Raw genomic sequence first — 24,141 nt, forward strand, 5'->3', positions numbered from 1 at the left:
ATATTTTCTCTCCAGCTAAAAGTACAAATTGTAAACATTTTCAACCAACTCCAGGGATCAGAGTTTTGTGTAGTACAAAGTATTACTTCTCTCAATGCATATATTGGCCTTGATATTTGTTTTTGTGCTCTGTATCTTGATTGAGTGGCTGTCTAATTGCAAGTTGATCAAATCCAGCTCCAACCATGTAGCCGCTGGTTTGATTCAGACTTTGTTGTACGCTTTGAGGATTGCTCTTGCTTACTTGGTGATGCTGGCTCTCATGTCTTTTAGTAGAGATGTGTTCTTGATTGCTGTGGCTATAGATGCGCTGGGGTTTTTGCTTTTTGGCAGTCGAATTTTTAGTAAATCAACTTCTCTTCATAAAACCTCTGATCTTCTTCCCATGAGTAGTTGATTATAATGGGAGAAGCTAAAGAGTTCTGTTACATATTCTCTGGCATTTGGATTTGTAATTTTCTTCCGTGAACACAATTTAAATTGCTTTGTTTAGTCGTCTGCTTGATATTGTTGATACCCACTACACTAAATGAATGAATGCATACATTGATACATACCACAGCTTAAGTTGAAGCTGGAACCACCAATGGTGAATTGGGTCTCCGTATTTGTTATAACGGGCTCATTTTCAGTAATTCCATAAAAATAATTGAAGAACAATTTTTTGATGATATAATTATACACTCAGAACAACGATATTACATTATTATTTTATTAGCGATACTCCATTGCATTCACACGAATTTTATATAGATAAGACAATCCATAGCATTGTTCTAAACAGAACAGTTAGGTTTTTAACCAGAGATGTCAATTGCCTTGACGTCAGGCTTCTTAACCTCAACTTTAGGAACAGTAACAGTCAGAACTCCGTTCTCCATAGAAGCCTTAATCTGATCCATCTTCACATTCTCCGGTAGCTTAAACCTCCTGGAGAACTTCCCACTACTACGTTCCACACGGTGCCACGTATCGTTCTTGTCTTCCTTCTCTATATTCCTCTCTCCGCTAATTTGAAGCACGCTGTTATCTTCGATCTCCACCTTCACTTCCTCTTTCTTCAGCCCTGGGAGATCGGCCTTGAACACGTGAGCCTCTGGGGTTTCCCTCCAGTCTATGCGGGTGTTGACAAAGGCAGAGGTTTCTTGAGGAAGACGAGTGGAGAGTGAAGAAAAATCCTTGAATGGATCCCAAACATCGAGAGAGAAGGGATCGAAGACACTGCTGCGTTGGTTGCCGAAGAAGCTTGGAATCAGCGACATATTGTTTCTACGGATGCGAAAGGATTGAATTGATGGCTGAGAAAAAGCTTTAACGTCGAAGAATTGTCTTGATGATGTAAAATGGGAGTGTGTTGGGGTTTTTATAAGAAGAATACAGAATTCTGGTACTTTCGCCCGGTCTCTTTTGTTCAGTTAATGAAGCCTCTGGGGCTGTTTATTAAAATCCCGGGCTTCCTAGAAGGTTCTGGACTTCATTCTGATACGGGCTATCATTCGCTAAAGGCCTAATCGTTGAATGGGTAAAAGCCTTTCAACATAAAATCAGAATTGAATTGTATATTCCTGAAATACATTAAAAGCCCATTTATGGTTGGGCCTTTAACAAGAGTCTAACTTAATAGCCCATATAAGAACAAAGTCCATAAAGAGTACAAGACAATTCTTCAAAGTTCATACTTCAAACACTAGGGGTGTTAAAAAAAAATGCTAAAATCGAATCGAACCGCTAATCGAATCGAAAAACAGGTTAACCGAAAAAACGGTTCTATTATAGTTCGAAAAATTTAAAAAATTAAATTTTTAGTTCGGTTATCGGTTTGGGAAAAATTAGAAACGGTTAACTGAAAACCTGTTTTCTAAACCGGTTTTTCATATATATATTAAACCGGTTTAGTATATATATAAAGAGTTCAAGACAATTCTTCAAAGTTCTTGCTTCGAATTCAAACACAGCAAGCAATCGAATACTTACGCTTCCTCAGAAACAGTATTTCCAAGCCTGTTCGCCGCCCAACGCAGCAATATCTTTAATCCATACGAGGGCCCATTATACCATATATTTGTGATACTCTAAATTTTCTCATATCCATAATCCAAGACTGCACATGTAAATGATTTTTTTTTATTTTTTTGTGTTTTTAAGTGGGAGCTAAAGTTATCTCGATCTTTGGTTGTAAGGTAAATTTGTAAACAAAACCAATCTCTAAACGGTTGAATGATTCGATAGAGACTCTTAAGTGTATTACTTAATAGATTTTGAGTTTGAATCCCTCTTTGATTACTAATAGAGATGATCACTGAAACTCTTAGTCGGTCGATAGTTTCAAGGTTCTAGAGAATTAGTTAAAGTATATGTAAGTTGGTGCGAATATAAATAATAGCGTGTGGATACTATTATAACAAAATGACTTGTCCAGTACAGTTGAGTTCTTGCCTCATCCACGACACAAATTATATTGACTTCTGTTTTGCCATGCCTTTCTAGACTGAGAAACTTATGTTTAGTCAACCATAAGCATGATTCTGATTTATGTTATATAAAACCATTTATGATGAGAAACTTAAAAATATAATAATACTTAAATAAAATGAAAGTAATGTGGTGCATATAAAGCTGAGATCCTAATTGATATGGTTACTGATGTATTAGTGTCACGTAATATTCTTATTATTTGTAATTTCGTTGATGTATATACATGAGTTAAAATTTAAAGATAAGAATTATTAAAAAAAAAAAAAAAAATTCAGTTTTATCTTCAAGCAAACCTAATCTACCCATTTTATTATCAATATATCATATCTAGTTGGAGTAGAAATTTAAATATCCGATAGATTATATAATGTATCATGATTTTCAGTGAAAAATCAATAGAATTTGGTTACACACAAACACATTATTAAAAAGTGATATATGCTTAATATTATCCTGCACTTACATAATGTATGATTTCTTAATAAATTTAATTAAGCTAATTAATTACATTCTTCCATTGAATTGATTTAAATAAAAGAAATTCTAAAAATTCTAATAACATTTGATTAATTTTGTTGGATGTGCTGGTTCATACTTTGCACAGGATCCCATTTTCTGGTGAGCAGGCAGGGGTGAGAGGTAACGCCCCTTTTACAGTAAATCCAATTAGTAAATGGACTTGAAGTTGATTTGTAAATATTTGGATCTGTAACAGTTTAGCCCAGGATATGATAAGGTTTATTATTACCCTAGTATAGTAGTAGAAAACATAATACGAGAAATAATGAACTGTTGATATTTTTTATTATTGTATCATATAGATTTCTGAAACTCAATAAAATTATTTTATTTGAACCTTGGATGAAGGAACATTGTAAGTCCATTGTTTTTGTTACTTTCCTACTTTCAGTCTTTCATCGTTGCGTGTTTTGACTGTGATTTCAACAATTTTCGCAGGCATAGAAAATATAAGCGATTAGAAAAAGGCAAATCCATGCATATATGGCATTTTGCGTTCGATCCATGACTTGGAAGTCTTAGCACAACGTATTAATTGTTTGTTTGAAACGTATCGATGATAATTAGAAGGCAGTGCCCAGAAATTAAGGCAATTTAATTAAGGAGTTGAATTTTCAGAGGTAGACTGACTTGGCAATTTCTGACTGGGAGAACGACATTTTTCCATTCAAGGTTTGACGAAACGATACTTTTTCGTCTTTCAAGTTTCAAAATGATATTTTCTCACTCTTCGTTACATTCTATTATGTTTTCTGTTAATATCCCTGCCTAAAAAGTTAGGAGTAATGCTATGAAATTATTTAAAGTTAAATTACCTTAATATTTATTTATTTATAATGTATCTATATCTCATTGTTATTATTCAATAATCTACTAAATTTATAATATTTTTTATAATATAATGTTTTTCATTTTTATAAATTAACATAAAAAATCAATATTCCCAATTAATTAAATAAACAAAGGAAAAAAAAATATATTTACACCTGAACTAATAAATAATCGAGTAAAGACTTTAACTTAACTAAATTTTAATTTATAATAAACTAATAAAAAAGAAACTATTTAAGAGTATTTTCGTCTTTTCAGTTAACAGAAAATATTAACAAAACTTAACCAAGGGTGTAAAAGTGTTATTTTGAAACTTGATGGGTGAGAAAGTGTACTTTCGCCAAACTTTGGGTGGGAAAATGTTGTTCTCTCTTTCTGATTCAATTTTTGGACAGATGCACATGCATTCGTTTACTCACGGGCGTTTAGCATTCAATGGAAATTTATTATTCACGGGCTGCTCTAGTTTTCTTCACAACCACAAAAATCGGAGATAATTTCTGTGTTCTATTTACCACCACCACACACATCCAAAATCTCACGCACAATAACTTAAGCCAAGTATAATTAAAACATCTCAGATTTTCTGTTCTTACAACTGGGAGCATAAAATGGAAATTATCAGGCATAATAATACCATTTCACGTTGAATTTATACAGAAAACGCAAAGAAAAACATGAAGAGAAGTACTAAAAATCAAAATATAAGAGAAAAAGTGACATATATATGTAACTCTTGCTTAATTTCTGGCTTCTTCGATCCATGTTATCAACAGCTCGAGTTTGGAAGATCAGCGCTTTTAGCTAGGGGTGGAGGAGGTGTTGCTTTGTTGAAAATCCGAGTACCAAAAAGGAAAAACCCCAAGGCATGTCCAGCCAAAACAACCAAGAAAACGCCTCCATTAAAGGACATGATGGCCAGCATCACCAAGTAAGCAAGACCAACCCTTATGGCATGCACGAAAGTCTGAATCAAACCGGCGACTACATGGTGGGATTCAGGTTTGATCAATCTGCAATAAGAGAGCCACTCAACAAGGACAGCCAGAACAAAAACAAAGATCAAGGCTAACGCATACATCCCAGAGCTTTCTCCAGGCCAATCTGAGAAGAGAATCTCGGAGTTTTTGCCCCAAAAGAAGGTCATGTGCGTCAGAGGGCCGTGGCCTGATGGCATGCCATGTTGATGATCCATGCCATGTTGAGGATCCATACCATCCATGGCTGGCTTGCTCTCTAGCTCGAATTGGGTTGGATGGAGTTGGACTACGCTTTCTTTCTTTCGTCTATTTATGGTGGTGCTTGTGTATTTAAAGGAGATTATTACGTTTGTTTAATTTGACAGACCGTCGTACATTTGGAAAAGTAATATTTTATTGTATAAGATATGTATATTTACATGCAGTACAAATACAAGAGGAAAAATTTTGGAGGTCGCCACGCTATTTCTATGGGTAAATTCCAGAGTCAAGTCCTCTTGTTTTGGGTCTTAATCAGGGAAAAAGCTTAGGTGGAATTAATTGCCACTTCATTTGAATATTCATATATATAAGTGATAAGATTTAAACGTGTAGATATTTTGTTGCTAGTTTTTTTTTTTTTTTTGGTAACCAGGGTGTCTGAGTTGGTTTTTGCGTACCTCAATTAATCATTAAGATCCATTGAACACCCTACAAGATCAAAGAACCAGGTAAGTCATAATGTTATTGTGGTAGGTGACCCTAAGGTTTGAATCCAGAAATTTAAAAAATTGAACAAATCTCCTTGACCGGGAGAGCAATTCCTTGGGGTTATTTTGTTGCTAGCTACAGACTTACAGTATTGTTTCTTGTTGTTTTCCTCAACTAGTGTGGATTGTGGGGGAAAAAAAAATGAGTCGCTCCAACTTGTGATTTGGTTTTCCATTAAACATCAAAGAAAAAATCAAAGTGGGGTAGGAATATTGATACTCTTCTCTTAAAATTTAAGGACCAGATTTCATCAACAAACAACTTGTATCTAAGTCACTTTCCAAGGGATAATTCTAGGAAAGTCTCAGACACAAATGTTTCTATCATGAAGAAATTACATCTTCATTGCTTGATAGACTTGGGATCTAACCAAGGACAAGAGAAGCAACCGATTGGTCCTGGAGGCTTTTGCCCATTTAAAGTTGGGCCTTTAACGAAGACAGCCCATGTTACAACAAAGTCCAGAGACCCCTAGGCTTCGTTAACTAAACAAATGAAAAAACCTGGAATTCTCCTTCCACTCTTACAAACGAGTAATACCACACTTATAACTTAATCTCATAAATTTTCTCTCATAATTTTGACGTGATAGTTTACAATTGGTCAAATGGAAAATGGGCCCTACCTGCTTGTTATGGATCGTGCTTGTCTAATTTCGAACTGTCATGTCGAGATTGTAAGAGAAAACTTATAAGATTAGGTTGTGAGCCAATCTTTATTGCTTACAAAATCCCCAACTCATTCCCATGTTATACCATCAAAGACAATTCTTCAAAGTTCAAGCCTCAAACTCTACTCAACAATCAATCCAATACTCTGGAATTCTTAGAAACAATATGGCTCTGATTCCAAGCTTTTTTGGCAACCTTTGGTCCCTTCTTTGTTGATGCTTGGTAGGGACGTAACCAAAATTCTAAGTCAGTGGGTTCAAAATATCAAAGTCGATAAATTTATAATAAAATATATACTGAAGTGATAAACATAAAATGTAATTTTAGAAGTTATACAAATCAAATTATCAATTCTATTATTGTCATCGACGATTTTTTATATTCTGAAAATGTTGTATAATGCCCAAATCTCTGTAACTTAGGATTTTATCAATTCTTTAAACCATTCAAAATTAACTCAATAACTAACCAAAATTTATCAAACGCAACTTAAAACAATAACAAATTAACCCATACCTCAACATAAATAAGATTAAATCAAAACCCACATCAAAATATATTAATTTAATCTTTCAATTTCAAACTCATTTATTAAACTCAACAAAAACTCATGGTTCATGATGTTTTATCAATTAAGAAAGCTAAAAGAAAAGAATTTTAAGTTAAAAAAAAAAAAAAAAAAAAAACATCATTTTACCTTGTAATCCAAAAGAGTTGTCTTTCTTGAATATCCAACCAAAAGGAAAAATATAATTTGACAGAAAAGCAAACGAAACGAAGAAAAGAGAAAAATTAAAAAAGTATTAATTAATAATTTATTTTGTGGGGTCAACATGAAGTTAACTGGGGGTTAAAATTGTAAAATCAATAAAACATTAATGGGTGCGTTTGGTTCATTATTTTGGATAGGATTTTGGGAATAATATTGGGTAGTTGAATATGAGAGTATTACGAGGTAAAATTTAAAAATTTATAAAAAAACCCTTAGGTTTGCTAATTTAATTAAACACCCAAATATATAAAATGACAAAAACACCCCCACTATCTGCAGTGCCAGATTCCGGCCACCACCGTCGGAATCTGGTCGAAAAATTACGTTACAACATAGACCGGTCGGATCTGTGTCGTAACGCATCGATATGGCCTTTTCCGGCTAGATCCACCACGGATCTGGCCGAAAAAAGCTAGATCTATGGCCAAATGTGGTCGTCGATGGCCGTAAAGGTCCATCTTTGGCCGTCGCTGACGGCCAGATCGGTGAATAACCGACCAGTTCCGATCGTGGTGTAAGCGTTGTGACAGATTCCGGCTACCACCGACGGTGGTTGCTGAAATCTGGCAAGTATGGGTGGGTGGGGGTATTTTTGCTAATTTTTAAACTTTTTTCTAGGGGTATTTAGTGATATTAATAAACTTAAGGGGTCTAAAAGTAATTAAAAAAATACACTAATATTTCTGGAATAATGTGCCAAACAATATTTGGGGAATAGGATTAGGAATATGGGTAGAAATAATGAACCAAATGCATACTTTTTTAAAACTTTTTAAAAGTTCAGTGGGTTCAATTGAACCCACAAGTCTCTTTGTGGCTATGTGCCTGATGCTTGGGATCCATTAAAGGATTGATTATATTATGTATTTGTGATAATCGTCGTTTTCATGTGTTTATGGTTTAGCATGATTGCTCTAATACATTAATTTAATGGTAACTAATTGACAATTATTCCAATGGATTGGTTCAAATAAAAGAAAAATTAATAGCATCAAATCTTTTCAAACTCTAAAACAACCTTCTAAACAAGTATATTATTTCATTTTGACAACAGCAAATCATTGACTTGGACATCTTAATACACAAATTGTGATATTGTTGTTTTGATACTACAAGGCCTCAACAGTTTTGTTCCTAGCTTCAAGCCCAAAATGCATTTGTTAAGTGTAGACCTATTTGTTGGTTATTGGAGCTGGAACTCAGACTAATTGCACGGGAGAGAACAAAGAAGAGAGAAGAAAGAAGAGATGAGAGAGTGGAAGGCTTTCTTGTTCTGTTTTCATTCATAAGGAAGCAACAAAGTTTATACATTTTAATCCACTGTTGTACCTAACATAAAACATATTTTAATCCCAAAATACATCTTAACCATACATCTTTAGTAATTCAAATTACATCATATTAACATAACATAAAGTAGGCAGTTTAATGTATGTTGAATTCACCAAAAACAATCACTTCAGCATGCGTAAAAACCAGCTTCAGTGAACTGCTCCCAGGCTAACTTCACCACTTCAAATTCTGCTTTTTGCCACTAGTTTCCAGCTTCAGTTTAACAATAAAAAAAGGTTTGTTTCAAACAATATATCATCACTTTGAACACTCCTCCTTGATATTTTTGCTTGAGACACCAATTTTAAGTTTAAGATCTTCAAACTTGGACTTACATAAAGCCTTTGTAAAGACATTCGCCAATTGATCTTCTCCCCTGTAGTGAGTCAATCTGATTTCCCTACATTGCTTAGCCTCTCTCACTGCATGAAACTTGATTTTTATGTGTTTAGTTTGACCATGCATGATTGGATTCTTTGTCATAGCTACAGCCGATTGATTATCACAAAAAAATTTAGTAGGCTCACATTGTTTTACCTCCAAATCATTTAGCATATTCCTCAATCATATGGCTTGATTTACTGCCGCAACAGCTGATATGTATTCAGCTTCTGCAGTGGATTGAGCAACTATTTCTTGCTTCTTGAAAGACCAGCAAAAGACTCCACAATTCAATAAGAAAACATACCCTGATGTGCTTCGCATATCATCACAAGAACCACCCTAATCACTATCTGCATAACCCACCAATATGAAGTTTTCAGACTTCCTGAACTAGATTCCATGATCTGTTATTCCTTTGATAAACCTCAACACGCTCTTAGCTGCTTTAAGATGCTCCTCACTTGGTTTGCTCATAAATCTTGATAGGAGACTAGTGGCAAGCATTAGATCAGGTCTTGTTGCTATTAAATATAGCAAACTCCCAACTGAAATTCTATAATTTGTTTCATCCACCAGGGCTGCTCTATCCTCTTTACATAATCTCTGATTTTGCACCAAAGGTGTGCCAACTGATTTACATCCATCCATCCCGAACTTCTTGAGCATCTCATCATCATATTTCTTTTGACATATAAAAATGCCATTTTGAGATTGATGTATTTCCATTCCAAGAAAGTAAGTTATTTCTCCTAAGTCAATCATCTCAAACTCTTTGTGTATTGCCTTTTTAAACTCTTCAACCTAAATGGAATTGTTTCTTGTCACCAGCAAATCATCTACATACAAGGAAACCATGATCACATCTTCATTGAACTTCTTTACATACAAAGTATGCTCATTTGGACTCCTTGCATATCCTAGGCTGACCAGGTAATCATTAATCCTGCTGTACCAAGCCCTTGGAGCTTGTTTTAGGCCATATAAAGCCTTCTTCAACAAATAAACTTTATCTTCTTTCCCTCTTACTCCATGTCCCTCGGGTTGTTCAACAAAGATTTCTTCATCAAGCCAACCATTTAAGAAGACTGACTTGACATCTATTTGGCAAACTTTCCACTTGAATTGAGCTGTCAATGCAAGGATTAACCGAATTGTATCATGTCTAGTAACATATGCAAATGTGTCTTGAAAGTCTATGCCATGTTGCTGTGCAAAGCCTTTGACAACAAGTTTGGCTTTGTGCTTCAAAACTGAACCATTAAGGTTCAATTTTCTCTTGAAGATCCATTTAACCTAGATCACTTTTCTCTCGGCAGGTCTATCCACAAACTTCCATGTTCCATTCTTTTCTATCATGGACAACTCCTCCTGCATTGCAATTCTCCATGCCTCTGACTTCACTGCCTCTAAATAGGATGTTGGTTCAAGCATAGCTACATTGCATCTCCTATAAATCTCAGCAAGAGGTTTGGTCCCTCTAATTGATGTTTCTCCTTCTGCATCAGAATCTGCCTCATCAAATTGGTCAGTAGCTTGCTCCCTTTGGTGTGGCCTTGTATCATCTTGAATTTTCTTCTCCTTCTAGTTCCAAATAGACCTTTCATCAACCCTCACATCCCTTGAAATCGCCACCTTTTTAGTCTCTAGAACATAAATTATGTATACCTTAGATTGGTGGCTGTAACCAACTAGGATTTTAGCTTTTGCTTTGTCATCAAGTTTGGATCTTTTGATGGCTAGAATGAGGACATAACATACACTACCAAAGATTCTAAGATGGTCCACTTGAGGCTTGACTCCATACCATGCTTCAAATGGAGTTTGATCTTTTAAAGCCTTGGTTGGAAGCCTATTCAACAAGTACACACTAGTGTTCACAGATTCTGCCCACAACTCATTTGGCAACCCTTTTTCAGCCAGCATGTATCTTGACATCTCTATCATTGTCCTATTTTTCCTTTCACTCACTCCATTTTGTTGAGGAGTGTAAGGACAACTATACTGGTGCCATATTCCAGCATCCCTGCATATTGATTCAAACTCTCATGAGGTATATTCACCCCTATTATCACTTCTCACAGTCTTTATCCTTACACCGACTTGGTTTTCAATTTGAGTTTTAAACCTCCTAAACACAGCAGCAACTTCACCTTTTTGTTTTAGGAAGTACACCCAAGTCATTCTTGAATAATCATCAATAAACAAAGTAAAGTACTTGGATCCACTCAGGGATGGAGTTTGCATTGGTCCACACACATCAGTGTGTACCAATTGGAGCTTTTCAATAGCTTTCCAAGCCTGGTTTGTTGGAAAATTAGGTCAACTAAGTTTCCTTATTTGGCATGCTCTACACAAACTCTCATTCTCTTCTATTTCGGGTAAGGTATGAACCATATTTTTTAGCTTTATTTGCCTAAGACCAGCATAATGATAATGACCATACCTTTTATGCCATAGGTCTGTGTCATCTGAATTCACTAACATGGCTTGAAATTCTGATTTTTTTAGCACAACTGGGAAGCTTTTTCCCACTATCTTTACATACATAATCACATTTCCCTCATTATCTAATATTGTGCAGGATTGATTTTCAAAATGCAGAGTGTAGTTTCTTTCTAGCATCTGTCCTACACTAAGCAGGTTTTGATTGATTTCAGAAACAAACAAAACATTAGTAATGATCTTTGTACCTATCAAGGTCTACATAGCCACATCTCCTCTGCCTTTAACCTTCACATAGTCACCATTTCTAACCTTTACTCTTGACTGGTATGATTGGTCTAGACTCACAAAATTCTCCAGATCAGGTGTCATATGATTTGTACATCCATTGTCAATCAGCCAAGCTCTATCATTGAACTGAACAGCATAGCAGGAGGCCACAAATAGCTACTTTGATTCTAAATTTTGCTGTAGATCTTCAGGCATTTGTGCTTGCTGTGTTGGTTGGTGTGGTTTGTTTTTGCATAATTGTTTAATGTGGCCGAATTGCTTACATGCCCTGCATTGAATATTTGGTTTGAAGCAGCATTTACTCTCTGCATGGTTCTTCTTTTTACAATGAGAACATGGTGGAAAACCCCTGAAACTTCCTGGTTTATTCCACTGATTGTTGGCTTTCTCCTTTCCTCTCTTATCTCCAACATGTTTCTTGTTTCCTCCTTGAGTTGGCTTGCCCTTTTGCAGGACAACCAATGCTGCTTCACCATTGTCTTCCTGCCTCAACTTCCTTCTTTACTCTTGAGCTTGAAGTGCATGAACAAGCTAAGTTAAGGTGATCTGAGACAAGTCCTTGGAATCCTCCAAAAAGGAGATTTTTTATTCAAACCTCTTGGGTAGGCTCACCAATACCTTTTCTACAATTCGTTTATTTGTTATCTCCTCCCCTAGCAACCTTATCTTGTTAACCACATTCATTAATCTATCAACATACTCCTTAACCACTTCAGCTTCTTGCATCTTTAATGTCTCAAACTCTCTCCTTAAGTTCAAAACTTGCATATTTCGGGTTTGGCTACTTCCTCCAACTTCCTTGAGCTTGTCCCAAACTTCCTTTGCTGTCTCACAAGCCATTATCCTTGTGAAAACTTTATTCGTAACAACAGTATGTATATGAGACAGAGCTCTTGGAGCTTTTGCAGTTTCTTCTTCATGGATTCTTATTTGATTCAAGGTTTGATTTGGCCCCAACTGTAGCTGTTGCTTCTTTTCTTCTATGTACTGCCATAAGCTCTGACCTCTTAGATAAGCCTTCATCTTAACAGCCCACATGTGGTACTGTTCTCCATTGAAGGTTAGAGGTAAGAGTGAGGCTAAACTTGCTGCCATAAAGACTTGTTTTTGGTGTGATGAGGACTGATTGAGTAAGTGCCGAAATGAAAGCTCTGCAGGCCCCTTAAGATCAAATAGAGCTTTGATACCAGTTGTTGGTTATTAGAGCTGAAACTTAGACTAATTGTACGGGAGAGAACAAAGAAGAGAGAACAAAGAAGAGAGAAGAAAGAAGAGATGAGAGAGTAGAAGGCTTTCTTGTTCTGTTTTCATTCATAAAAAAGCAACAAAGTTTATACATTTTAATCCACTGTTGTACCTAACATAAAACATATTTTAATCCCAAAATACATCTTAACCATACATCTATAGCAACTGAAATTACATCATATTAACATAACATAAAGTAGGCAGCTTAATGTATGCTGAATTCACCAAAAACAATCACTTCAGCATGCCTAAAAACCAGCTTCGGTGAACTGCTCCCAGGCCAACTTCACCACTTCAAATTCTGTTTTTTGCCACCAGTTTCCAGCTTCAGTTTAACAATCAAAAAAGGTTTGTTTCAAGCAAAATATCATCACTTTGAACACTATTAACCTTATTTAAACACTCAATTATTCTCACATGAGAGCGATGTAGGACTTCAGGTCATAACACGACTACGTAATTTACAACACAACCTATTAATTGTTTGTTGGAAATGTATTGATGACGTATATATAAGACAGTTCTCAGTAATGAAGGTAAAGTTAGACCTTGAATAAACCTCAAAGGAAGACATGTTCATAAATCCTAAAGCAATACCTGCATATCATTATCTGTAAATAAAAAGCGTAGAAGAAATTTTGTAAAAGCCTGGAGTCAATTCATATACCTCACTGCAAATACTTTATTTATAGACAACGTACAAGTTCATAAAGCCAAGTAAACTAAACCCCTAGGGGAATCAAGCACATAATACAATGTTTCATGCTGAATTTGTACAGAAAATAAAGAAATAAACACAAAGAAAAACAGGAAGAGAACTAAACATCAACGGTTTTAGCTGGAAGAGGTGTTGGTGTTGATCTTTTGAATGACCGACTACCGAAAAGCAAAAACCCCAAGGCATGTCCAGCCACAGCAGCCAGGAAAATACCTCCATTAAAAGAAATGATAGCCAGAATCACCAAGTAAGTAAGACCAACCCTTATAGCATGCAAGAAAGTCTGAAACAAACCAGCGACTACCTGGTTGGATTCAGGTTTGATCAATTTGCAATGAGAAAGCCACTCAACAAGGACAGCCAGAATAAAAACAAAGATCAAGGCTAACGAATACATCCCAGAGCTGGTTCCAGGCCAACCAGAGAAGAGAATCTCAGAGTTTTTGCTCCAAAAGAATGTCCTCTGCATGCTGTAGAGTTGACCCAATCCATATCGATGATCCATAGCAAACGTACCATCCATGGCCAGCTAGCTCTCTCTTTTTCTCTCTCGACTCTTGCAGCTGCTGCTCGAAATTTGTTGGAGTCCGACTCTTTCTTTCCTCTCTTTAATGTGGTGCTTGTGTATTTAAAGGAGACTGTTACCTTTGTTTAATAATGAGAGACTCATCAAAGTTTGTATACAGACATAATGTCTTACATCATTTTGTATAATAAATTTTACATACAAATTTTATACTGTCAGTACAAATCCAAGAGGTAACATTTTGAGGCTTGCAACACAATTTCTACGGGGAAGTTCTAAATTCAAAGTCCTCTTGTTTTGGTCTTTGATTAGGGAAAATGGTTAGGTGGAATAGCCAGCCCATTTGAATATTTATATATATAGAACATTATCATTTGATGATTAAAATAATATTGAAGATAGAGAATATTATAGTTAAACAAATATCTAATGAGTTTTTCCTTCATCCCATTAATTTTTTATTAAGTCGAGTTGAATTTTTAACCACCTAATCCTAAATTAATACGCAAAACAATAGTATATGAGATGATAAGGTTTAGAAATTTCCTTTCAAAGATTCGTAATGAACCAATGGATTCATGCATTTGTTGTGGTTAGTATATTGATTTGGAAAATCTTGGACCCATTTTCTTTTCCTCTGAGCCAATAATATGTTCTTGCGTTCTTGCCTGCGTTTCTATTCGCACGTCGCACGTCCATGCAACATCAAATCAAGCCAAATCAAAAGAGGGGCTGGAACATTTGATAGCCTTCTCTTAAAATTGAAGAACTAGATTCCATTAACAACCAAATTAGCTGGATGAGAGCTATCAAGTCACTTTTCCTTTGGATTAGGTTTGCAATGCATGAAATCAATATCTGTCACCCTCTTACTGATATTTAAGAGTAATTCAGGATGGTTAGTCAAAGTCAGATAATTCTTTATCCCATGATTTGGAATAAACAAGTATCATGTTGCATAATTGTTAAATTAAGTCATCAATCTTTCGATTTTTAATCGATTGCTTATAATGTAAGATCATTGAAGGTGTCAACAGTCAACTTTATTATGTGTTATCAATTGATGCATCTGTTAACATTCATTATCGTGTGTTTTAGCCGACAATACAATTGGATTGACCCATGCTTATGTGTCATAATTGAAAGATTAATATTCATTAGTAAGTAATTTAAGCATAGTCAATATAGTTTTTTCAACCAAGGTATTCGGGTTAGTTTACGCACACCTTGATTAATAATAAGAACCAAACTACAAGGATGACTGAAGGGGATGTTGAAAGATACCCTATAAGGACTGGGCAAACTAATCCTCTCCCTCTCATTTGCTTTGGAGGTACCCTCATATAGAGTAGATTATCCTATCAACTAATCCTCGGGCATAGCCAACATTATTTACTGTAAGTTTCAGATACAATTTAGAATCTTAGAGCTGGCATTTTATCTACCTTACTAGTGTTATACATTGACAAGTGACAACCGTGTGCTGAGTAATAGGAATAGGAACTCACATACAGACTTTGAACTTTAAACTTTTATACTCATCGATAAATATCGATAAATAAGGTGTTTGAATCAATTTACTTTCACCTCAATTAATTATTATAGGTGATTAATATAATATCCCACTGCACGGGGATGATAGACCACCACATAAAGATGATGATGCACATGACCTTTTTCTGGGGCAAGAACACTAAAATCCTCTTCTCCAGTTGTCCTGGTAAAAATAATGTCAGCACGTACGTGCTAGCCCCTAATATTTGTGTTTGTGACGTCGCTGCTAATTGAATGGCTCTCTCATTGCCGAATTATCAAGCCGGGTACAAGCAACGTTGCTGCGGCTCTCATTAAAACTTTGATGCATGCCATTAGGGGGTTGGTCCGTCTATGACTACATCCCACTGCAATTATAGTGAATAATTTCATTCTCAGAACTCTTAACATAACTAATTTGAATTAATGATCACTGTGATCATCTTCACCCATACCTATATATCCATGTGGCCTCGGAGGAATTGAAACAGCTACTGGTGCCAATTATTAAATCAAGTGAGCAGCTGGTCTCAGGAGTCCATTAAATGGAAGTAAAAAGTAGTTGGTGTTTCATTTATTTTCCATTTTCCTGCTTAATTCGTAGTGAACAGCGACAGCCGAGAGTTCCACAACAACCTCTTCCAATTATGCATTATTGATTAGCACCATCTAGCTCAATTGAAAACTCCAATTGTCCAAAACGGTATGCAATTCTAAAACTTCATGAATTCAACGAAACCTAGCAGAATTAGTTGGAATTTTAAATATTTTAATGAATCCTTCGTTCTATGATTAGAACATTCAATATAAGGTTGCTATATGTGAACTAATGAGGCAAGAGGCATTGTGGTTTTGGTTGAATTAAATGGCCATTCACCCCAAATTCTGTTCCGATACTTGAATGTTGCCAACCCAATTAATTTGTGGTTACTTAGTTATGTGGATAACCACCTCAACAGCCAAATGAACTACAGATTTTAAGGCTCTTCTTCAAGCGCTTAGCGTAAGAATTTCTAGTTAAGAGTTGAGTAAATGACTTTTTCCCACCCAAATAATGGGTTAATTCTCATCCACAGAATTTTAAAATATTATTTTACTACTTAAATTTATATTCTGTTTTTTATTTTGGCATCGTTATGACCTCACACTACTATCATTCTCTTATCTAATCATCACTTATTAAAACCTCTCAAACCTTATTTCTATCAATCTCGTAAATTGTCGACAATCAACCGATAGGGTTTGCTAAATCACCCCTCCTAAGTCAAAATTCAATCAATCCCAATCATTAAAATCTAATCTTCTACTACTAAAAGACTAATCAGTCTCCCCTCCTCAAAAATTTCAATAGTCTGGATTGAATTTACTTTTTATTTGCCATTGAAATATAAATTTAGATAATAAAATGATATTTTAGAAGTTTGTTGATCATTATTTAGCGATACAACATATTGAAGTAATGCCTAGTGGGCCTCTCGATAATGGGTTATCCACTGACAAAGTTTAGACTTCAAATCTTTTAGAAATCCAAGTAGTGACTGTCGAACTTCAGCCACAAACAACTCCTTCCCTCACATATGACATGTTTGTTTACCTCAATAGACTTTGACCCTTTTGTTTGCTTGGTTATTTTGTCATGGTGTTCCAAACCCGTGATATTGAGTAGTATAAGTCCTTCGAAATAGCGGTCTGTGACTCATTTTCCAAATTCTAGATCATTTAATCATCATGAAAAGACTTTATTAACTTGTTGCCATGCACAAGACCTTGGGGAAACCCATTTTACCAGAAAGTTTACGTGGAACAAACTTCAACCAGCCGTGTACCTGGGTTTCCACCCGGGCCAGTTTGATAGCTCATTTGCACATGTTGCCAAGTCTTCGAGATCAACTCAACTGACTCTAACGATACAGTCATCTTGGATTCTCTCTCTTTGTCATTTTATCCTAGAAACAACCTTAATTGGCTTCCAGCTGGGTTTCTGAAACAATGTTCCAATCAGAGGGCAGTGGTCCCTTGTGGTTTATTGATAGCCGTGCACTTAATCTGCAGTAATCAAAGCGATGATATGCCCAAAAAGACGCCATGTTTGAAGGCGTCTTCAAAGCAAGCAACATCATCATCAACCCACCGTTTCATGTCATGTGTTGTGTGTACAAATTAATATCTATAATATAAGTCATGTATGTGTTGGATGATTAGCAAGTGACTTTTCACTTTCCCGGTGATTGTAAACCAAGAATGATCAATCAATTTCAGCCCAGAGTGGGGTGCAAATATTCCTTTAAGATTGAGAAAACATGACCAAGCAATCGCCTGAGCTTGTTTTGTCCCCTACCATTTATGCATCTTGAGAGACAATCCACTTGAAAACGCATGCAGGGTAAATCATTTCTCACTGTTAAATGTTATATTTCAAGCCACTTTATCCATTTGTGGGACAACATCACTTTTTTTAAGCCCTGCTTGTCCCAGTTGTGTGCTTCATCTCAGATGAAAACAAGTAGAAGGTCTTTTGAGTCAGAATGATAAACAAATAAAAAAGACCACATGGCCTAACTTAATGATCTAAGAAGAAATAATTAAGACAATTAATGATTCTTTTCTCTTCTCTTCTTCAATAATATTATTATATAAACTGGGTGTAACAGTTAACATGGATTGATAAATTATTGGATCCGGCTGTTTGATTAATGGAAAGATCAGTGTCGGTTGTGATTCCAATGCTGCTGAGAAGTTAAACTAAAAGTGATGACTGGGAGAAACGACATTTTTCCATTCAAGGTTTGACGAAACGATACTTTTTCGTCTTTCAAGTTTCAAAATGATATTTTCTCACTCTTCGTTACATTCTATTATGTTTCTGTTAAATCCCTGCCTAAAAAGTTAGGAGTAATGCTATGAAATTATTTAAAGTTAAATACCTTAATATTTATTTATTTATAATGTATCTATATCTCATTGTTATTATTCAATAATCTATAAATTTTTAATATTTTTTTTTAAATATAATGTTTCATTTTTATAATTAACATAAAAAATCAATATTCCACCAATTAAAATAAAAAAGGAAAAAAAAAATAATTTACACCTGAACTATAAATAAACGTAAAGACTTTAACTTACTAATTTTAATTTATAATAACATTAAAAAGAAACATATTTAAGTGTTTTGTCTTTTCGTTCAGAAAATATTAACAAAACTTACAAGGGTGTAAAAGTGTTATTTTGAAAGATGGGTGAGAAAGAGTGTACTTTCCAACTTGGGTGGGAAAATGTGTTGTTCTCTTTCTGATGCAATTTGGACAGAGCACATGCATTCGTACCACGGCGTTTAGCATTCAATGGAAATTTTTTCACGGGCTGCTCTAGTTTTCTTCACAACCACAAAAACGGAGATAATTTCTGTGTTCTATTTACCACCACCACACATCCAAAATATCACCGCACAATAACTTAAGCCAAGGATAATTAAAACATCTCAGATTTCTGTTCTTACAACTGGGGCATAAAATGGAAATTATCAAGCATAATAATACCATTTCACGTTGAATATACAGAAAACGCAAAGAAAAACATGAAGAGAAGTACTAAAAATCAAAATATAAGAGAAAAAGTGACATATTATGTAACTCTTGTTAATTTCGCTTCTCCGATCCATGTTATCAACAACTCGAGTTTGGAAGGTCAGCGTTTTAGCTAGGGGTGGAGGAGGGTGTGCTTTGTTGAAAATCCGAGTACCAAAAAGGAAAAACCCCAAGGCATGTCCAGCCAAAACAACCAAGAAAAAAGCCTCATAAAGGACATGATGGCCCGCATCACCAAGTAAGCAAGACCAACCTTTGGATGCAAGAAAGTCTGAATCAAACCGGCGAATACATGGTGGGATTCAGGTTTGATCAATCTGCAATAAGAGAGCCACTCAACAAGGACAGCCAGAACAAAAACAAAGATCAAGGCTAACGCATACATCCCAGAGCTTTCTCCGGCCAACCTGAGAAGAGAATCTCGGAGTTTTGCCCCAAAAGAAGGTCAGTGCGTCAGAGAGCCGTGGCCTGATGGCATGCCATGTTGATGATCCATGCCATGTTGAGGATCCATACCATTCATACCATCCATGGCTGGCTTGCTCTCTAGCTGAATTGGGTTGGATGGAGTTGGACAACTCTTTCTTCTTTCGTCTATTTATGGTGGTGCTTGTGTATTTAAAGGAGATTTTACGTTTGTTTAATTTGACGACCGTCGTAACATTGGAAAAGTAATATTTTATGTATACGATATGTATATTTACATGCAGTACAAATCCAAGGGAGAAATTTTGGAGGTCGCCACGCTATTTCTATGGGAAATTCCAGAGTCAAGACTCAAGTCCTCGTGTTCGGTTTAATCAGGGAAAAAGCTTGGTGGAATTAATAGCCACCTCATTTGAATGTTCATAATATGAGATGATAAGATTTAAATGCGACAGATATTTTGTTGCTAGTTACAGACTTACGTATTGTTTCTTGTGTTTTCCTTAACTAGTGTGGATTGTGGAAAAAAGATAGACGCGCAACGATTGTGATTGGTTCCATTGACCATCAAAGAAAAAATCAAAGTGGGGACCAGATTTCATTAACAAACAAGTCACTTTCCAAGGGATATTCTAGGAAAGTCTCAGACACAAATGTTTCTATCATGAAGAAATTACATCTTCATTGCTTGATAGACTTGGGATCTAACCAGGACAAGAGAAGCAACCGATTGGTCCTGGAGGCTTTTGCCATTTAAAGTTGGGCCTTTAACGAAGACAGCCCATGTTACAACAAAGTCCAGAGACCCTAGGCTTCGTTAACTAAACAAATGAAAAAAACCCGAAATTCTCCTTCCATTCTACATATGGGTAATACCATACTTATAATTCAATCTCACCAACTTTTTCTACAACTCTGATATGACAGTTTGTAATTGATTAGATTGCAAATGGGCCCTATCTGCTTGCTATGGATTGTGCTGTCTAATTGCAAACTGTCAAGTCGAGATTATAAGAAAAAAAATTATAAGATTGGGTTGTGAGCTAATCTTTACTGATTACAAAATCCCTAACTCATTCCCATTTATACCACACAAGACAATCTTCAAAGTTCAAGCCTCAAACTCTATCAGCAATCAATCCAATACTCTGGAATCTTGGCAGAACAATATGGCTTGATTCCAACTTCTTCGGCAACCTTTGGTCCCTTCTCTGTTGATGCTTGGGATCCATTCAAGGATAGATTATATTATGTATTGTGAAATCGTCGTTTCATGTGTTTAGGTTTAGCATGATTGCTCTATACATAATTAATGGTAAATAATTGACAATTATTCCAATGGATTGGTTCAAATAAAAGAAAAATTAATAAAACAAATCTTTTCTGACTCTAAAACAAACCTTCTAAACAAGTATACATATTATTTCCTTTTGACAACAGTAAATCATGAATGGACCTTTAATACACAAATTGTGATATTGTTTGTTTTGCAAATACTTTATTATAGACAACGTACAAGTTCATAAAGCCAAGTAAACTAAACCCTAGGGGAATCAAGCACATATACAATGTTCATGCTGAATTTGTATAGAAAATAAAGAAATAAACACAAGAAAAACAGGAAGAGAACTAAACATCAACGGTTAGCTGGAAGAGGTGTTGGTGTTGATCTTTTGAGACGACTACCGAAAAGCAAAAAACCCAAGGCATGTCCAGCCACAGCAGCCAGGAAAATACCTCCATTAAAAGAAAGATAGCCAGAATCACCAGTAAGTAAGACCAACCCTTATAGCATGCAAGAAAGTCTGAAACAAACCAGGGACACTGGTTGGATTCAGGTTGATCAATTTGCAATGAGAAAGCACTCAACAAGGACAGCAGAATAAAAAAAAAGATCAAGGCTAAGCTACATCCCAGAGCTGGTTCCAGGCCAACCCGAGAAGAGACTCAGAGTTTTTGCTCCAAAGAATGTCCTCGCATGCTGTAGAGTTGACCCATGCCATATCGATGATCATAGCAACAACGTACCATCCATGGCCAGCTAGCTCTCTCTTTTCTCTCTGAATCTTGCAGCTGCTGCTCGAAATTTGTTGGAGTCCGACTTTTCTTTCCTCTCTTAATGTGGTGCTTGTGTATTAAAGGAGACTGTTACCTTTGTTTAAAATGAGAGACTCATCAAAGTTTGTATACAGACCAATGTCTTACATCATTTTGTATAAAATTTTACTACAAATTTATACTGTCAGTACAAATCCAAGAGGTAACATTTTGAGGCTTGCAACACAATTTCTACGGGGAAGTTCTAAATTCAAAGTCCTCTGTTTTTGTCTTTGATTAGGGAAAATGGTTAGGTGGAATAGCCAGCCCATTTGAATATTTATAATATAGAACATTATCATTGTGATTAAAATAATATTGAAGTAGAGAATATTATAGTTAAAACAATATCTAACGAGTTTTTCCTTCATCCCATTAATTTTTTATTAACGAGTTGAATTTTTAACCACCTAATCCTAAATTAATACGCAAAACATAGTATATGAGATGATAAGGTTTAGAAATTTCCTTTCAAAGATTCGTAATGAACCAATGGATTCATATGCATTTGTTGTGGTTAGTATTTGATTGGAAATCTTGGACCCATTTTCTTTCCTTGAGCCAATAATATGTTCTTGCGTTCTTGCCTGCGTTTCTATTCGCACGTAGCACGTCCAGCAACATCAAATCAAGCCAAATCAAAGAGGGGCTGGAACATTTGATAGCCTCTTTAAAATTGAAGAACTAGATTCCATTAACAACCAAATTAGCTGGTGAGAGCTATCAAGTCACTTTTCCTTTGGATTAGGTTTGCAATGCATGAAATCAATATCGTCACCTCTTACTGATATTAAGAGTAATTCAGGATGGTTAGTCAAAGTCAAGTAATTCTTTATCCCATGATTTGGAATAAACAAGTATCATGTTGCTAATTGTAAATTAAGTCATCAATCTTTCGATTTTTAATTGATTGCTTATAATGTAAGATATTGAAGGTGTCAACAGTCAACTTATATGTGTTATCAATTGATGCATCTGTTAACATTCATTATCGTGTGTTTAGCCGACAATACAATTGGATTGACCCATGCTTATGTGTCATAATTGAAGAATATATTCATTAGTAAGCAATTTAAGCATAGCCAATATTTTTTTTTTCAACCAAGGTTTTGGGTTAGTTTATGCATACCTGATTAATGATAAGAACCAAACTATAAGGATGATTGAAGGGGATGTTGGAAGATACCCTGTAAGGACTCGGCAAACTCTTGTATGGGCTAAGGATTATCGGATGGGGCGTTAAACAGTAGAATAGGATTTTAGGATTTTAAGCTATTGTTAGTTTTAGATACTTTATGTTAATGCCGTTTGTTTGGGTATTAGTTGAAATATTGAGACTTTATATTGTAGGGTTTATTTATATGGCATAAGAGAATAAAGGAGGTATGCTACAATTATTATCGACTCTCCTCTCCCTCTCATTTGCTTTGGAGGTACCCTCATATAGAGTAGATATCCTATCAACTAACCTCGGGCACAGCCAACATTATTTACTATAAGTTTCAGATACAATTTAGAATCTTAGAGCTGGCATTTTATCTACCTTACTAGTGTTACATTGACAAGTGACAACGGTGTGCTGAGTAATAGGAATAGGAATCACATACAGACTTTGAACTTTAAACTTTTATACTCATCGATAAATATCGATAAATAAGGTGTTTGAATCAATTTACATACACCTCAATTTCATTATAGGTGATTAATATAATATCCCACTGCACGGGGATGATAGACACCACATAAAGATGATGATGCACATGACCTTTCTGGGGGCAGAACACTGGAATCCTCTTCCAGTTGTCCTGGTAAAAATAATGTCAGCACGTACGTGCTAGCCCCTAATATTTGTGTTTGTGACGTCGCTGCTAATTGTACGTTGGAGTAGAAATTTAAATATCCGATAGATTATATATAGCTGTATCATGATATTCATGTGAAAAATCAATAGAATTTGGTTACACAAAACACATTATTAAAAAGTGATATATGCTTAATATTATCCGTGCACTTACATAATGTATGATTTCTCTAATAAATTTAATTAAAGCTAATTAAGTTAACAATTCTTCCATTGAATTGATTTAAATAAAAGAAAATTCTAAAAATTACTTAATAACATTTGATTAATTTTGTTGGATGTGCTGGTTCATACTTTGCACAGGATCCCATTTTCTGGTGAGCAGGCAGGGGTGAGAGGTAACGCCCCTTTTACAGTAAATCCAATTAGTAAATGGACTTGAAGTTGATTTGTAAATATTTGGATCTGTAACAGTTTAGCCCAGGATATGATAAGGTTTATTATTACCCTAGTATAGTAGTAGAAAACATAATACGAGAAATAATGAACTGTTGATATTTTTTATTATTGTATCATATAGATTTCTGAAACTCAATAAAATTATTTTATTTGAACCTTGGATGAAGGAACATTGTAAGTCCATTGTTTTTGTTACTTTCCTACTTTCAGTCTTTCATCGTTGCGTGTTTTGACTGTGATTTCAACAATTTTCGCAGGCATAGAAAATATAAGCGATTAGAAAAAGGCAAATCCATGCA

General features: G+C 35.3%; 3 protein-coding genes across 4 annotated transcripts; all 3 read right to left on the minus strand.

The window, feature by feature from the left end:
• Window positions 1–649: 649 nt before the first annotated feature.
• Window positions 650–1,275, minus strand: LOC116144960 (18.2 kDa class I heat shock protein-like). The gene has a single exon (XM_031430409.1). The coding sequence runs from the start codon at window positions 1,260–1,262 to the stop codon at window positions 798–800; it is 465 nt and encodes a 154-aa protein (XP_031286269.1). The 5' UTR covers window positions 1,263–1,275; the 3' UTR covers window positions 650–797.
• A 3,088-nt stretch (window positions 1,276–4,363) lies between these two features.
• On the minus strand, window positions 4,364–19,625 carry LOC116144987 (copper transporter 1-like). 2 transcript variants are annotated; one of them, XM_031430444.1, is made up of 2 exons: window positions 19,561–19,625; window positions 4,364–5,025 (listed from the first exon to the last, which is right to left on the minus strand). In XM_031430444.1, the coding sequence occupies exons 1-2, from the start codon at window positions 19,589–19,591 to the stop codon at window positions 4,595–4,597; spliced, it is 462 nt and encodes a 153-aa protein (XP_031286304.1). In that variant the 5' UTR covers window positions 19,592–19,625; the 3' UTR covers window positions 4,364–4,594. The 2 variants fall into 2 exon arrangements, with proteins under 2 accessions (XP_031286304.1, XP_031286303.1); XM_031430443.1 differs by having other exon boundaries at window positions 4,364–5,040; window positions 19,576–19,609.
• LOC116144989 (copper transporter 1-like) lies at window positions 13,368–14,099 on the minus strand. Its single transcript, XM_031430445.1, has one exon. It carries the CDS (start codon window positions 13,934–13,936, stop codon window positions 13,514–13,516), a length of 423 nt encoding a protein of 140 aa, XP_031286305.1. The 5' UTR covers window positions 13,937–14,099; the 3' UTR covers window positions 13,368–13,513.
• Window positions 19,626–24,141: the final 4,516 nt, after the last annotated feature.

Source organism: Pistacia vera, unplaced genomic scaffold (genome assembly GCF_008641045.1).
Source record: "Pistacia vera cultivar Batoury unplaced genomic scaffold, PisVer_v2 Contig46, whole genome shotgun sequence".
In the NCBI taxonomy this organism is placed as follows: domain Eukaryota; kingdom Viridiplantae; phylum Streptophyta; class Magnoliopsida; order Sapindales; family Anacardiaceae; genus Pistacia; species Pistacia vera.